The sequence below is a fragment of the Lytechinus variegatus genome, chromosome 2, assembly GCF_018143015.1.
Source record: "Lytechinus variegatus isolate NC3 chromosome 2, Lvar_3.0, whole genome shotgun sequence".
NCBI lineage: Eukaryota > Metazoa > Echinodermata > Echinoidea > Temnopleuroida > Toxopneustidae > Lytechinus > Lytechinus variegatus.
Window position 1 is genome coordinate 15200110 of NC_054741.1, and position 16520 is coordinate 15216629.

Consider the following 16520-nt stretch of genomic DNA (forward strand, 5'->3'; position numbering starts at 1 on the left):
ATCTAATTTTGTCATTATGCATGTATTCAGTAAATAGCATTATTTTCCATCTTCTTTGCTTTCCTTTTTTGTGTTTTCCCCCATTTTTTTCTGGTCGTTTTAGCGATCCGTGGCCCCAAGCCCTCAATCCCTTACCAGTGCATTGTTTCCAAAGCTCGAGGTAGCTTCTGATTTTAGAAAGTTTCACTGAATGGCCTTTAGTAGTAGTTTTCAGACTTCCTTTTTCTAGTCGTTATTGTCGTTTTAGATGTACGGTGTGTATTATTCAGCAGTGAATATTTGCGCCAAAAATCAAGCGAGCTTTGAACCACGCTTTGAACCATTGAATCACGGAACCACGATTTAACACAGCCAGACCCGTTTTTTAAAACTATTTCACACCTTTTTAGCAATAATGCTTATAGCATTTCCATTTATTTGAAAGCAGTATAAAAGAGCATTGTAGATTAAATGCCTCGCTCAAAGCTGCCGCGGCCGGTGTTCGAACCCCAGACTTTTTTCATGTATAGCCAGGCGCCTTAGACCACTCGGCCACGGCACCTCCAATTTTAACTAAATCCAGATCGGCAGTGAAAAGCAATAGCCTAGTAGTTGACAACTGATACCACGTTTATCTTTTAAAATGAATTTCAATCATTCACTTTTAAATCTCAAAATATTTGTGTTCAAATCTTTTAGCTGTATAAATTCGCAATATGTCTAACTCTAATATTCGGCTGATCACTTTTCAAATCCGATCTGGATCTATTTTCAATCGTTAAAGCATAGAATGTAGTTTTACTGCCTTTTTTTTTAATTGTGGCGTGAATTTGGTCCATCAAACAAACTCTGGCAAACAAAATTATGCCATAATTGATATTTTTAACACATTGAAAAAGGGTGAAAAACACCCCCAAGAAAGATCGTGAGGGTGCTCCAGCATCCCCGCTTCCCAGGGCCATGTCTGAATGCAGGATAAAAGAGCACTGTCCATTAAATACCTTGCTCACGGGCATAGGTTCCGCGGCCGGGTATCGAACTCCGGACTTCAAGTTCATGCGCCCGAGACCATTATTCGCTCGGCCACGGCGCGGCACCTCCACATTTTGAAATGTTGACGCCCTCTGCGTTCCTTAGTTTATATCTTCCTGTTGAACTTGAACGAAAACATCAAATATCATCTGGAAATAATGGCTGATGCATCCCCAGATTTGGTTAAGTTCGATGATGAAGATGTGATGAATTTTCTCGAGGCTGCCGTTGACGTGGCTAGACTAGCTGGTCAGGTAAAATAAGCTTTTTGAATTTAATGTGCCTGAGCTGAGCTATGCCTTTTTTTAAATTTTCCTTGTCCCGTACGTTGATTTTTATGTTGTACCAATAACAGTAACAGTACGGTACTAATGTTGCGAGGCTTCGGTCGGGTTAACCCAGCCAAAATGTCGCCCATTTTTTATGATGCGCCATGTGAAACGCATTTTAAATAAATCATCTGCAAACATATTTTATTCGTCCGTTAAAATAAGCAAAATATTTGTCTATGAAATGATGTGATATATCATCATGAAATTGTATAAAATTTTATTTAAAAGCAAGCTAACGAATCTTATTCTTTATCATAAATTTCAGAAACACCCTGCTTATAAGTTATAGCATAATGTTGTAAGTTAGAGCAATTACGGGATCGGAGTTCGGTTCGGAAGTTTTGCTCCTGAAATCGGAATCGGTTCGGATATCGGATCGGAAGATATTCAAAAACAAAAAAATACATTAAAATTTGTATGAGCATGATGAGACCGGCGCGTGGACAAATGCGGCACGCTACACTGATGGCAGAATTTGTTTTGATCTCCGACAAAGCGGAGGAAGAAGATGATGAGTTGTTTTGATCTCCGACATAATCGGAGGAAGGAAAATAAGATAATGACGTTCCAGCGCGCGACACTACCGCCGATCAACGATAGGCCTCTTCTCTACAACATCGTGGTGATGGTGGAGTCCGTCGTGAACTTTTAGAGGCCGCATATCGAAAAAGACGCAAAGTCACGCAATATTATCCAAAGTTGTTTACGATGATATTCACCTTTTCTACAATATCGTAGTGATGGCGGAGGTAATCGTAAACTCTTAGAGGTCGCATGACCTCCCGAAAAAGACGCATTATTATCAAGAGTTGTTTACCGTGATATTCACCTTCTCTACAACATCGTAGTGATGGCGGAGGTAATCGTAAACTCTTAAAGGTCGCATGACCTCCCGAAAAGGACGCATTATTATCCAGAGTTGTTTACCATGATATTCACCTTCTCTACAACATCGTAGTGATAGCGGAGGTAATCGTAAACGCTTAGAGGACGTATAGTCAGATAGTCGTAAATATTACCGCGCATGTCAGCGTGTTCAACTTAATCTTATTTGCCTCCGCTTAAGGTCAAAACATATCGTCTTTTCGTTGTTTTTCTTACTCCATTTTGTCGGAGATCAAAACAAATTATCACCAATTATCATTATCATCGTTTTGTTCTTCCCCGATTATGTCGGAGATCAAAACAAATCATAATCTTCTTCTCCACCTGCCTTTCCGCTAATATCGGAGATAAAAACAAATCATAATTTTCTTCCCCTTTATCTTCTTTTCCTTCCACCGCTTTTGTCTGAGATCAAAACAAATCACCAGCGCATTTTGACGGCAAACATGTCGCCACATGTTTTTTTTTTTGTCTTGTTATGTTTTGGTTTTTCCGATCCGATTTTTTCCCCAATGGTCAAAAATCGGAGTTCGGAAAAATGTAGAAAAAAAGGGGAAAATCGGATCGGATCGGGAATTGGAATAAAAATCGGTTACGGCATTATTATAGCATATCATAAAAGATGGGCGACACGAAAGACGGTCCTTGGAAAGACCCTTTCGTGCAATAGGCCCCTAGATTCTAGCCCTAAATCATGTAGGCCTACATGAGATAAAACTTAATTTCCGACTTTTCTACGCTATCGTTGTTATTTTTGAACAAGAATTCATTTAAAAAATGAGAAAAATATTGTGAAAAGACGGTAGAGACTTGCCCGATGTTTACGCCGCCATCTTGTTTCCTATTGTTCCTCGCCAACGTTACAGACGTGTGCGTCGGGTAACGTTGGCGAAGATTAATTATAATAAGAAACAAGATGGCGGCGTAAACATCGGGCAAGTCTCTTCCGATGTTCACGCCGCCATCTTGTTTCTTATTGTTTTTTCCCCAACATTACAGATGTTATCATGCAAATGAAATATTCTCTTATTTTAAGATGAAATCTTGTTGCAGATATATGACATATAGGATGATTAGAAATTATTTAGAACTTTGTTTACCTCACAAGACTGGAATCTCCCCCCCCCTTGTTGATTTAACAGAAAATCAAGGAAGCGTATCTTCTTGAGAAGAGGGTAGAAATCAAAAGTTCCGCTGCAGATCTAGTGACAGAGACAGATCAGCTCGTGGAGAAAAAGATTATAGGCACCCTGCAAGAAAAATTCCCTGACCATTGGTAAGCAATCAAGTGCATGATTTATGTGCCTCCAGCTATTGAGAAGAAGTGTGCCTAATCATCTTTCATCAGTGTAATGATATAAAGTGATTGAATGGCATTGGTGTGCATTGGCATTGTGATGTGGTTGCATATATGGTTTATATTTCCAATTCGTGTAATTTCCAACTCGTCTTCTATCATTTGGTCTTCCATCAGTTGGTCCACTCACCACATGGTCTACTTTCATTTGGTTTAATGCCATTCTGTCTAATAACTAGTTGTTTCAATATAGCCATTTATTCTATATGCCATTTGGTCTAATTGGACTAAGTGTGAAATTGTGTAAAATGAATGAAAGTGAAATGGATTATTAGATTAACTGAGACAAAATGGTCTTAGACAAAATGTTGATTAGACAAAGTGATGAATGGACTAAATGGTTAATGGATCCAATAGTTATTTATCAGACGAAAAGTTGATGGACAGAATGGCATGAGACCAAATGAAAGTAGACCATGAAGTCAGAGGATGAGCTGGCAGTAGATAAATTGGCATTTTATTGGTTGCACCTCTTACAATTTTATCTTACGAAGATGAGTAGCAAAGTGGTGAAGTCATGCTCTTTTTGTAACAAAAATGACTATACCAGATAAACATCTATCAGTGAATTAGAACAAGGGAAGTTGTTTGTTAGCAACCAATGCAGTAGAAGTAGTAAGTGTAGAATAGAGTTGGTAATAATGGCAGAAGCTGTAGCAGCAGCGGCAACAGCAGAAATAGTAGTAGTGGTAGAAGTAGTATCATTGTTTTAGATTCTAACTACATCAACAACTCTTCCTATTTCTCTCTCTTCTATGTGGACGAACATGCAAAGAAATTTACAAAATGCAGTTTCAGTGTTTCCCCATATTGTTTTTGCCCCAGCTTTATAGGTGAGGAAAGCGTAGCTGCAGGTCAGAAGATTGAGTTAACTGATGCACCTACTTGGATCATCGATCCCGTTGACGGAACCACAAACTTTGTCCATAGGTAAGCATGATCAGGGGCTTGTGTAATTAAGAGTTACAACTATTGTAAATTTGCCATTATAGCAACTACCTTGGAAACAGGGCTTAGCAGCCAATTATAACTGACACAGACTCCTGAGATCTCCTCTGTCTTATCACCTTAATTTACAATTTTAACCATGGACTTTATTTATAGTTTGATTCAACCAAATTTGTTACCCACAATGCCTGTCTTGTAGCCTAATTGTAATTGTAAAGTAATAATGAATACATTGTTGCGGAGATTTTTTTATTTTTATTTAGACAAGTGCTCACTTGATAAGGAAAATGTATGAATTTCATGAAATTTCAATCTCTTTTTCCCCTTTTTGCAACAAATTCTGTTCACTTTTGTATACCAGAATAAATGAAAGCAAGATTTGTCAATGGTTTATCATATCTTTATGAAAAATATCTTACCCAAATCACTCATCATTGTAAAGCTCAGAGTCTCCTCTTTCCATGTTATTAAAAGTGAGCAAAAACATTTTGAAAAAATGGATAGCAAAAAGTGACATGGAGGACAGTATCTGAATTTAAAAAAAAATCATGATTTTGATACCCAAATTAACAAATTATATATATCAAGACTCTCCTTAACAAAATGTGCATATGGATGGAGATGAGAAATCCTTGGAGTTTGCTTTCACTTAAAGAGTCCATTGATATACCATTATTAGAAGAGTAGGTAGCAATTAGGTATTTGTGGCAAAGCTGATTTCTAACAAAAGAGTTTAATACTTTTTTTTCTCCATTTAGCTTTCCATTTGTTGCTGTCTGCATTGGCCTGGCCATCAACAAAAACTTAGTTGCAGGAGTGGTATACAACGCAATCTTAGATGAAATGTTCACTGCCATCAGAGGCAAGGGGGCTTATTGCAATGATGCTCAAATCCACTGCTCAGGACAAGAAGGTATCCTAGTGATGATAGTAATCATATTGACTTATACAGAGTGTCTCAGAAAGCAGATTATAAAAGTGTCTAACTAGAACAATTGATTGAGAGGGAGGGGAGAGAGAAAGGGGGTGGGAGGTGAGAGAAATGAAAGAGAGTGAGGGGAAAAAAGGCAAAAACATTGAATAGAGCTGTCAAATATAGCATGCTTTCCACTCGGGGAAAAAGAAAAGAAAGGCCCCCCCAAACATCAAATATTAGTTCGCACATCTAATTTTTTTCCCACTATTTTCTTTAATTTTTGAATTATTATTCCTCAGATATAAAACAGTCACTGGTGATGACAGAGATAGGGTCCAGTCGGAAGCAAGAGCACATAGACGCGAAATTGAAGAACATAGAGGCAATTGTAAAGAATGGTGTTCATGGGTGAGAAATTATATCATTTTCAGCTTTTTGGTGTTGACCATCATCCTTGGTGAAATTTCATAGACATTTCTGATTTGACAAGTTGTCAGAGCTTCTTTGGTTTTAAGTGGATGACATCCACAAATGTCTGACTGTTACTCTGGTAATTTTTGGAAAATGATAACTTGTCAGTGTTGTTAACTTTCATGAAATATGTAATGCACCCCACAAATTTTCTCCAAAATATACTGACTGAGTCAAAGAAAAAATTTGATGATAAAAAACATGAAACATACATGTAGTGTGTCCCTGCAACCCCCCCCCCTCGTAAATTGTCAATGATTTATCACAAAATATTGAAAAAAAATACCTATAATTGTAAAGCTTAGGATCTCCTCCTTACCTGGTGCACACTCAAAAGATTCCTCATTTATGCATGAATGGGTCAAAACAATTTGACAAAAAAGACACAAAAAAGTCAGTTGTCGAGGGTATCTGGATTTCAAAAAGAAAATCCTGTGTCTAAAAAGCACAATATCTGCTCTTTAATTTGATACCTCAATCACAGAAAATTGTCAAGTAATAATTCAGTTCTGTTTATTTGGAATCAAGCTTGAATTTCAATAATTTTATAAAATTAAGACATTTTACTGGCTAGCTGTCAGACTTTCGACACTCCAGTCTTTTAACGATCAGTCTTTTGTTAGCCGTGCAGTAGCTACATTCGGATATTTGTTAAAACATATTTGTTTAATAATTATGGAAATATAGGGCATTATTTCAAAGAGACAGTCATTTTTGATGTCGTGAGTTAGATCATGGTCTGAGTAAAACCGGACTTCCAAATACGAGCCTTTGGTATTGAATTCCCCATGAAAACTGATCGCAGAGAAGTAACTTCTGAAGGTTTCCATGGCAAAGAAATAATCAATGTGGAGGTTCCATGTTACACCATGTATTCCTTTGTGGGCGTATGTTTTATCCTGAAAAGGACTGGACATGACTTTGGATCCTTTTTTCCCAGTGTGAGATTGCTTGGCTCTGCAGCGCTGAACATGTGTAATGTGAGGGTATTTTGACCGATCCCTGATAAAGATCTATTAAATTCAATTAAAACTCAGTTTATTCTTGATAATGATTAAAACATCATCATCAAATTGTACATTCGTATATATTATGGAAATATCATTAAAAGAAAAGGAGGGCAACAAAAGTTTACACTTGTTTGTTTTATTTTTATTACTGCGTTCACAATACATTATCAAAAATATTTACTTCATTGTTTGCAATATACAAATTATCCATATTGTATACTTGAAAATAAGAAGCCTTCAAAAAATACAGTAATTATTATTAGTATATGTACACATCAGATGAAGAGGGGAAAAAGCGAAATGTGCACATTCACACACACCCACCGAGAAACATCGTCATCATCACAGACAACCGTTTATAATATTGGGCTATATATATCACACTTGATGTTAACAGCCAGGAGTTTTTAAAATTCAGATGAATGAATTTTGGTAATCTTTTCTTTGGATTCTTTACCCCCAGTGTGAGATTGCTTGGCTCTGCAGCGCTGAACATGTGTCATGTGTTGGAATTTTGATCGATCCCTGATTAAGATCTATGTACCTCTAATGATATTGGGTTTTCTTATCCCTGATTAAATTTTTAACGGCCTGGGTTTTTTAATTTAAGCAAATGAATGTTGGGAATCTTTTCTTTGATCCTTTACCCCAGTGTGAGATCGCTTGGCTCTGCAGCTCTGAACATGTGCCATGTGGCCCGTGGTGATAGTGACCTCTATGTTGAATATGGAATCCACTGTTGGGATATGGCTGCCTCTGCTGTGATTCTGGAAGAGGCTGGGGGAGTATGTGCAGATCCTAAGGGTAGGTTATACTGGGTCTACTAAAATAAGAAGCGTTCCTGACGTCCATGTGATGGAAAGTAGATGGCAATGAAGAAAAAGTATTGTGCAAAGTTGTTCAACTGAACAATTGACACAAAGAGTTGAAATGAAATGATAAAAACCATTCAGAAATCTCACCACTTCTTGTTGTATCATAATCTGCTAAATTCCTAATCAATGAATTTAAACATGTTTTACAAAATCTGTTTATATTTTGTGTTCATAGTAGTATTGAATGTGACAGGGTATGAGCTGTCATGAATATTTAGTCCAGTTGTTTTTGATCAATGCAGAGAGAGTTTCATGCCATGATTTGCAGGCAAGTAGCACGCTATCTCAATTTTCATCAAGAAACGTAATAATAGACTTATTACATTGTCGAGAAACGGACCCATGGTTTCCCTGGCTCTGTGAAAACATTTTATCTACTCTTTGAAACGGTAAACATCACTTTTTTGCTGATCTCATTTCATAATCAGGGGGCCCATTGGATATCATGTCAAGACAGATCATATGCGGGAGCAGCCAAAAGCTGGTCGATACGGTCTCGCAACTGCTCACTCATATAGACTTTGAGAGGGACTGAACAGAAGAAGTACCACTTCATCAGCTGTAAATGTATGCAGAGGATAGACTGTAGAGAACTATATTTGGTAATTTATCTAGATGTATATATAGTTAATGAAGTCTTGTAAACATGGGTTTTAGAACAACTCTTTTTTTTAAAGTACAAGTAATCCATGACTGTCAGTGACATTTCCTTTTGTCGGTCCTTGGAAGTTGGAACACTGTCTTGAGAGGGCAGCAGCATCAGTAACTGGAAAAGGAGATGCTATAAATACCAGTGATACTGTGACACTGTTTTTGTTGAGAAAATCAATGCATATGTCACAAACAGTTAAGGAAACAGATTATGAGAAGCTGACCAAATGTCTCTGATTTCTGACCTTACATGGTGCTCCATGTCCCTAACAGTTAAAAAACTGAAGCCTCTTGCTAGCTGGGCGATTTGAAACATTACAGGAGAATTTCACCCTTACTTTATAATAATTTTTTTTTTTGTATTCATGTTTTTGTCTCACCTGCGAAGCAAAGTGAGACTATAGGCGCCGCTTTTTCGACGGCGGCGGCGGCGTCAACATCAAATCTTAACCAGAGGTTAAGTTTTTGTAATGACGTCATAACTTAGAAAGTATATGGACCTAGTTAATAAAACTTGGCCATAAGGTTAATCAAGTATTACTGAACATCCTATTAGAGTTTCATGTCACATGACCAAGGTCAAAGGTCATTTAGGGTCAATGAACTTAGACCATGTTGGAGGAATCAACATCGAAATCTTAACCTGAGGTTAAGTTTTTGAAATGTCATCATAACTTAGAAAATATATGGACCTAGTTCATGAAACTTGGACATAAGGTTAATCAAGTATCACTGAACATCCTGCATGAGTTTCACGTCACATGACCAAGGTCAAAGGTAATTTAGGGTCAATGAACTTTGGCCGAATTGGGGATATCTGTTGAATTCCCATCATAACTTTGAAAGTTTATGGATCTGATTCATGAAACTTGGACATAATAGTAATCAAGCATCACTGAACATTTTGTGCAAGTTTCAGGTCTCATGATTAAGGTCAAAGGTCATTTAGGGTCAATGAACTTTGGCCGAATCAGGGGTATCTGTTGAATTACCATCATAACTTTGAAAGTTTATTGGTCTAGTTCATTAAACTTGGACATTAGAGTAATCAAGTATCACTGAACATCCTGTGCGCGTTTCAGGTCACATACCAAGGTCAAAGGTCAATGAACTTTGGCCGAATTGGGTGTATGTGTTGAATTACCATCCTAACTTTGAAAGTTTATGGATCTGATTCATGAAACTTGTACATAAGAGTAATCAAGTATCACTGGACATCCTGTTCGAGTTTCAGGTCACATGATCAAGGTCAAAGGTCATGTAAGGTCAATGAACTTCGGCCATGTTGGGTGTTTTTTGTTGAATAACCATCATATCTCTCTAAGTTTATTGGTCTAGTTCATAAAAAGTGGACATAAGAGTAACCATGTATCACTGAACATCTTGTGCGAGTTAGAGTAGTATTCAAAGTCAGCACTGCTGCTATATTGAACCGCGTGATGCAGGTGAGACGGCCAGAGGCATTCCACTTGTTCATAAAACAAATGGAATTTATAGAATTTCATAATAATGATATGGACCATTTATATAGCACAGCTACTATATTGATATACCCTACTGCGCTTTTCATTTGGTGTTATGAATATTATTACCCTGGCTGTACCCAAGCCGCTGTACAGGCGCTCAAGTATTCGAGGAATTTCTTCCTACTGGGTACCCATTCACTTCATCTGGGTTGAGTAGAGCACAGTGTGGGTAAATTTTTTTGCTGAAGGAAAACATGCCATGGTTGGGAATCGAAGGTACGTCCTTCAGATTGAAAGATGAGAGTCGTAACGGTCCTGTGTAACCATTAGACCACGACGCCCAAACATATATAGGGAAGCTGCTCGCATATGATGTCATAAATTCAGAACTTTGGAAATTCATTACTCTCATATAAGGTTTCCCACAGTCATGGAAAATCCTGGAGAAATTTGTGGTCATGGGAAGTCAGGGAAGTGGAAAAACTTTGTGAAAAGTCATGGAAAAGTCATGGAATTGCATTTACCTCTTGGCTTTAGCAGCTTTCCAGTTTGTAGTGTCTCGCAACCCTCATACTCTGCTATTATAATTGGTGTTCATCAAATCCATTTTTTTCCCCAGTTTTGAGACATCCCAAATTCTACATAACTCCCGGGATGTCACAGGAAGTCACGGAAAGCAGCAATTTAGTCATGGAAATGTCATGGAATTCTGTTTGCAAATGTTTTCTGTGGGAACCCTGTATATACTTTGAAGGATTTTCATGGAATTTCTCTAATTTATGAATAATAATAAGACATGGATATAACATGAGCCTAAACTAATAATAAAAAGCTAATTTACAGAAAAGGTGCCAATTTGAAATTTTAAAGAATAATTTTTTTTTGTATTCGTTGTGTTGCCAATTTTATGTAATGATTAGCTCAAGTCAATAAACAGTTTTTATTCAGGAATGGTGCCATATACCATACTGGGGATGGTATATTTTTTTCAGTGAATATTTCTTTGCCTCTTTTTTCTCTCTCTCATTTCCATGTGAAATTGCTAGCATTAATAAAGGATAATGAGAAACTCCAACATTGTATCCCAACCAAAAGAAGACACTAAATCTCTATTGGGAGTGTGCAATGGTATACAGTACTAGTCAAGAGTGTGAAATATATGTACTCAAACTACTCGTGCTCTTTTTTCCATGCATTGTTCATAAACTTCATATTACATTTGAAGCATATAATAGTCAAGATAAGAATGGATTCATTTGTATCTATAAAACCTGCTGAAAATTTGAATTGAACTTTAAAAATAAATACATATTTGTCTCGCCTGCATAACAGAGCGAGACTATAGGCGCTGTTTGTCCGATGGCAGCGTCAACATTAAAACCTTAACCTACATGTAAGGTTTAGTTTTTGAAATGACATCATAACTTTAAAAATACATGAACCTAGTTCATGAAACTTGGACATATAGGTAAACAAGCATTATCTATCACCCTACCCAAGTTTCAGGTCACATGACCAAGGTCACAAGTCATTTAGGGTCAATAAACTTTGGCCATGTTGGGGTATTTGTTTTATTGTAACTTTTAAAGTTTTTGGATCTTGTTCAGAAATATGAACTTAAGAGAAATCAAGTATCACTGAACATTCCATGCGAGTTTTAGGTCATATGATCAAGGTCAAAGGTTATTTAAGGTCAATGAACCATGTTGGGGGTGATTGTTAAATTGCCATAATAATTTTGCCAGTTTATGGATATAGTATATGAAATGTGGGCATAGGAGTAATCAAGTATCCCTGATCATCTTGCATAGGTCTTAGGTCACACGATCAAGGTCAAATGTCATTTAGGGTCAATGAGCGTAGTATTGTATCATTATATGAATGGTATGTTTTTTGTGAATAATTGTCCATAGTCAGCATTGCTGCTATAATGAAGCACGTAATGCAGGCAAGACTGCCAGAGGCGCTCCACTTTTTGGTATATGTTCTCACCAGGAGAGGTTTTCACGAAGGAAATAGTTAAGTGGTTTTCACAGACAGATTTGCTCTCAGCCATTCAGATTCAAGAAGTTTGGTAGCTTATAACAATAGTTAGTGAAAGTCACAATTGTCTCATAAAAAGCTCCTCAGGAGAGAGCTTGAAAGGGTAGAGCTGGGTGGTCATTCTATATTGCTTTCAAATCTTAGCTCATATTTTCATTCATTCATTTATTCATTTATTCATTCATCCATCCATCCATCCATCCATTCATTCATTCATTTATTCATTCATTCATTCATTCATTAATTACATTAATATTGCCAGGACCTCACATTATCGAGACACTTAGAATGTGTTGTTTTTTTAAATTTACTATTATAGCTCATGTACATTTTTAGTTGTTTAGACCTTGAACACTATGGGTTGATAAACAATATCAAAATAAATTACTTGTTTTGTCACTAAATTTGTCATAAAGCCTATAGTGGGCTCTAAAGCCAGCTGAGTGTAGCAGTGCATGTATGTTCATGATTGTGATCGGGCAATATATGGATATACTCAACTCAAGCATTATAAGCAAGTAAGAAACAGGCAACGCAACTATTAACAAGATATTAAGAAGGTTTCTTGAAACTCAATATCATGTAATAGGTTTGTGCATTAGTGGTCCAATGCTGTAAACTGCCAAATATTTCAATTAAGATTCCTCAGGGTCAATATAAATACCAACTCTATGTCATTTGCAAGAAAACGAAAAATTATCTGAATTGCTACTTTGAATCAATATCATTTTCATGCTTTTAGAATTATTGACCTTAAATTTAGATATGAAATCTCCACTATTTTTATTTTTTGTCTATATTTTCATACGGAATGTAGATCTAGTTCTCTGTCATATGAGGAAAGGTATTTGGATGGGTCACATTCACAATCCTCACTATTGTGTAATCTGCTCTAAGGTGATGAAATGTGACAAGAGAATGATATAATTTCTTCTATAAATTTTCTATCATAGATAAATTTGAAAGCTCTTACATGCTGATTACCCACCTTGTGTACTTGATTATTATTGTCAAATGCATGTATACCATGGAATTTAGATCACTAGATGTAGAACTATGTTTATAATTCATATTCTGCCCTTAATGATTCATTAAAAAATATTTGGAGTTGAGGTGAAAAGTTTGCTATATATATTCAACTCCAGAGCATGCACTACGAGTTTCATATCATGGCAATGTTGTGAATAAATTTGTATCCTGTATACTTGCAAAAAAAAAATAGTTTATATATCAGTTATTGTCATTCTTCATCTTTGTGCCAGTATTCAGTTTGCTACATAAATAAGAATATATTCATCAATTTAGATGAGATGAAATACTTCTAAAAAAATAATTTGAGTATTCGATCCAAGAAATTGGAAACATGTTTTATTGTTGAGAAGACAAAGTAATGAAATATGGAAGTGCTGTAGCAGGCACTCTATATAGACAATATTTTTTCCTAAATAACCTTCGTATTTTAAGAGATTTGGCTCAAAATTTCTCTTTAAAATCAATTGGTAAATGTCGGATTGAATATGACTCCGCTTAAATTTGTAGCCAAGTAGAATACAATCAAATTCAATTGGATGCTAGCCCTAATTGTGATGTTTGTAATTTTGATGTTACTTAGTTACGTATTAAGGCCATAGTCACACTAGCCGAATCCATACTGACTAAAGCTATCACATTATTTCTTAGGTGTCTGTTAGTGTGACTGGAGCATAAGGGAACGTTGTTGTCGTTGTTGTCGTTGTTGTTTTTTTGAATAGGCAAACTAGTCAGTTTTGACTATCGTTGCCTTTTTAATTTGTTTTCCTTTTTTTACAAAACAGAATAATTTCTTTGTTGAAACTGTGAGTCAGTTAGGAAAAGTAAAAGGAAAGAATGAATTAAAGCTTTGCATGCTCTTTAAGGAGGCTGTGGTAATTGGCTAATCATTTGAGCAGAACTATTACAAGCCTCACCTTGTCATCGCAAGCCGTCGGGAATCGCATGAAGAGGTTTACAGCTCCTCAAGATTCGACTCACAATTCTCAAATAACCACTGTTCCACTGTTCCTAAATTGCCCTTCTATGCGTGTACTTTAACAAATTGTGCTGCATTTATTATGTCTATTTATCATGTTTTTTAAAAGATTTTTCACTTATTTTTTTTCTGTTGGGTTTGGTGGCTTTACTGTATTGTATCCAAAACTTTTTTTTTATTTGAGCTTATCAACCATTATTTGCACATTTGTATTCATTTGCAATTTTGTGAACATGTTTTTGGCTGGTTTCCTTTCTTTATGTGCAATGAAAAATTACAGAAGACCACTTTAAGCATACCTTTAGATCATTATTCCTTACAAATTAAAACCATTTGGAGATTTTTCATGAAGCTGTTATGAATTGTTGCACATGAATTTGCAAGAAAATTGAATATTTAGTATCAAATGACCCCAAATATATGCAGTGTATTATGCCCTCCTTTTAAAAGTATTTGCATTAATCTCATTTACACTGTGGCAAATGAAGTAATATGCAGGAGCAATGCGAGCTACCTGGAGAGCGTTTCATGAATGGACTTGTCAGAGGTTTAATCTGACAATTCTCATCATATTAGGCCATTACCATAGTAACAGTGCTTCTCAGCCAATAAAAATCAAGGAAAGTTGTCAGATACTTGTACTCGGAGATGGCAGTTAGCATATTATTTAAACTTTAACCGTATGGTGCAGTGGCTCTGTTATTTGCCTAGTAATTATCAGAAGGTCATTTGTTTCATTTTCACCTAGTTGTCCAAGGTGTCAACATTTGCCATTTTCTACCGAAGTTTTAAATGGATGCACGACAGGATGTGAAAGTCAATATAGTATGCCTAGCAACGGAGCTTGCGAGCTTCTGCTGTAGTGCCCCAGGTAGTGCATATGTTGTGTGCGGGCAATCCATAATCCGATAACGAGGATAATAATCGTTCAAGAATTTAGAAATATCATTCCGATGTAATACATGATTATTATTAAAACTAATGATGAATGAGAAACTAATTGGCTTGTCATATTCCTGTATTGTGTGAAGCTTTGCATAACTTGGCGGAAAGCTTTATGAAACCATTCCTGCATATAACATTTTGTGTTATTGCTTAGGGGAAACTTTGTTGGTGGTTGCTGATTTTATTAGCATTCAGTGTTTTAGAAGTTCTTCCAATGCAAAGCTAAAGCATAACTTGTTTGTGTTTTAGAATGTGTGTATATATAGGTAGAGACATTTCATTGATCTGTAGGGTGAGGTATGCTTCAATTATTGAGGATCATTATTTAGAAGGCCCCATATGAAATGTGAATTGAATCTGCGATTTCAGAATTGTATTGGGATTTGTGGCAAATCTCAAGAATTACATTATATTTTTATTAGTATGATAATGTTCGTGAATTATATTCGCTGTTTTTTTTCTTTTATATTGTGAACATATGTCAAGAAAATACAGTATTGAAAATGTAATGATTTTTTGAGGATTCCGATGATTACTTATTTTTGTTATTGTATTTGATAGTTAGATTTTATCAGTTGAATTTATTCATCGATTATTTTCGTTTTATTTATGATCGTCAAAACTTTTTTTTTCATCAAGGCACTGATGCAACAGGTTAAATGAGCACATGCACGTTTAAAAAAGGTGTGATGAAATGAGATCTGAGGAAAGTAGAAAGAGGGATGGAAAAAAAATGGTTGTTCAGGAGGATAAGAATAAAGAGAGGAGTAAGACCATGAGAAATATTGGGAGATATAAAGGAAAGGCGGAGTATGAGAAGGGGGGGCGGGTTAGCGGAGTGGGGGAGGGGGTAGAGGAAGAAAGAGAGAAAGAAAGGGAGGGTCAAGGGAAAGATCGATGGGTGATAAAAGTTTCAGAAGAGAAGAGTGTTTAGAGGGATGATAAAACATAAGACAGAATTTTGCTCGCGGAACTCACAGCCTAATTGGCAACTTGGTAACCTGATGCAAATAAATATTTTCAAAAGCATATTGAAATTAAGGCTCCACAAAACATTACACTTACCATTAATACACTGTTTATCATACAAACTGTCATTTTTACGGTGCTCTCCGCGCACAAAACTTCACAATATTTGGTGTGCAGATCGCGCCGAATATTTTGGTCATTTTTTTCCACATCCCCCTCCAAAACATTGTTCAACGTCTTCTTCTTCATCTTCGAGTCTCCCCCTCCCCCTCCCCCGTAACCCCTCTCCCTCTAATTGCTTCCCCCCTTCCCTGTTCTCCTTCTTCCCCTTCTGCATATTCAGTGTTTCTATACCACCGCGTTTTCTCTTTCTGTGCCCCTACCCCCTCTTTATTCTTACCCCCATGCAAACTTCTTATTCTTGATCCCTTTTTTCAGCACCAATCCCTTTATCACGTGCCTCTTTTCCGTAACCACTCCCCTGTATTTCGATTTTATCTCCCCCTCTCTACCACTCCCCACTCCGCTACGCCCCCCCCCCCCCGTTTCCCCCTGCTTTTCTTTTATAATTCCCTTTTTTTTCCATCTCCCTTTTTTTTAGTCGTTAACATTATTTTCTTTTTTTAAGATTGA

At 36.5% G+C, this 16520-nt stretch overlaps 1 protein-coding gene across 2 annotated transcripts; it reads left to right on the forward strand.

Moving 5' to 3' along the window:
• Positions 1-1096: 1096 nt before the first annotated feature.
• On the forward strand, positions 1097-13182 carry LOC121407414 (inositol monophosphatase 1-like). 2 transcript variants are annotated; one of them, XR_005968916.1, is made up of 8 exons: positions 1097-1265; positions 3371-3504; positions 4411-4515; positions 5292-5446; positions 5749-5857; positions 7583-7734; positions 8234-8407; positions 10542-13182. XR_005968916.1 is itself a non-coding variant. In XM_041598478.1 (7 exons), the coding sequence occupies exons 1-7, from the start codon at positions 1170-1172 to the stop codon at positions 8338-8340; spliced, it is 858 nt and encodes a 285-aa protein (XP_041454412.1). In that variant the 5' UTR covers positions 1097-1169; the 3' UTR covers positions 8341-8866. The 2 variants fall into 2 exon arrangements, 1 of the variants encoding a protein (XP_041454412.1); XM_041598478.1 differs by lacking the exon at positions 10542-13182 and having other exon boundaries at positions 8234-8866.
• The last annotated feature ends 3338 nt before the right edge of the window (positions 13183-16520 follow it).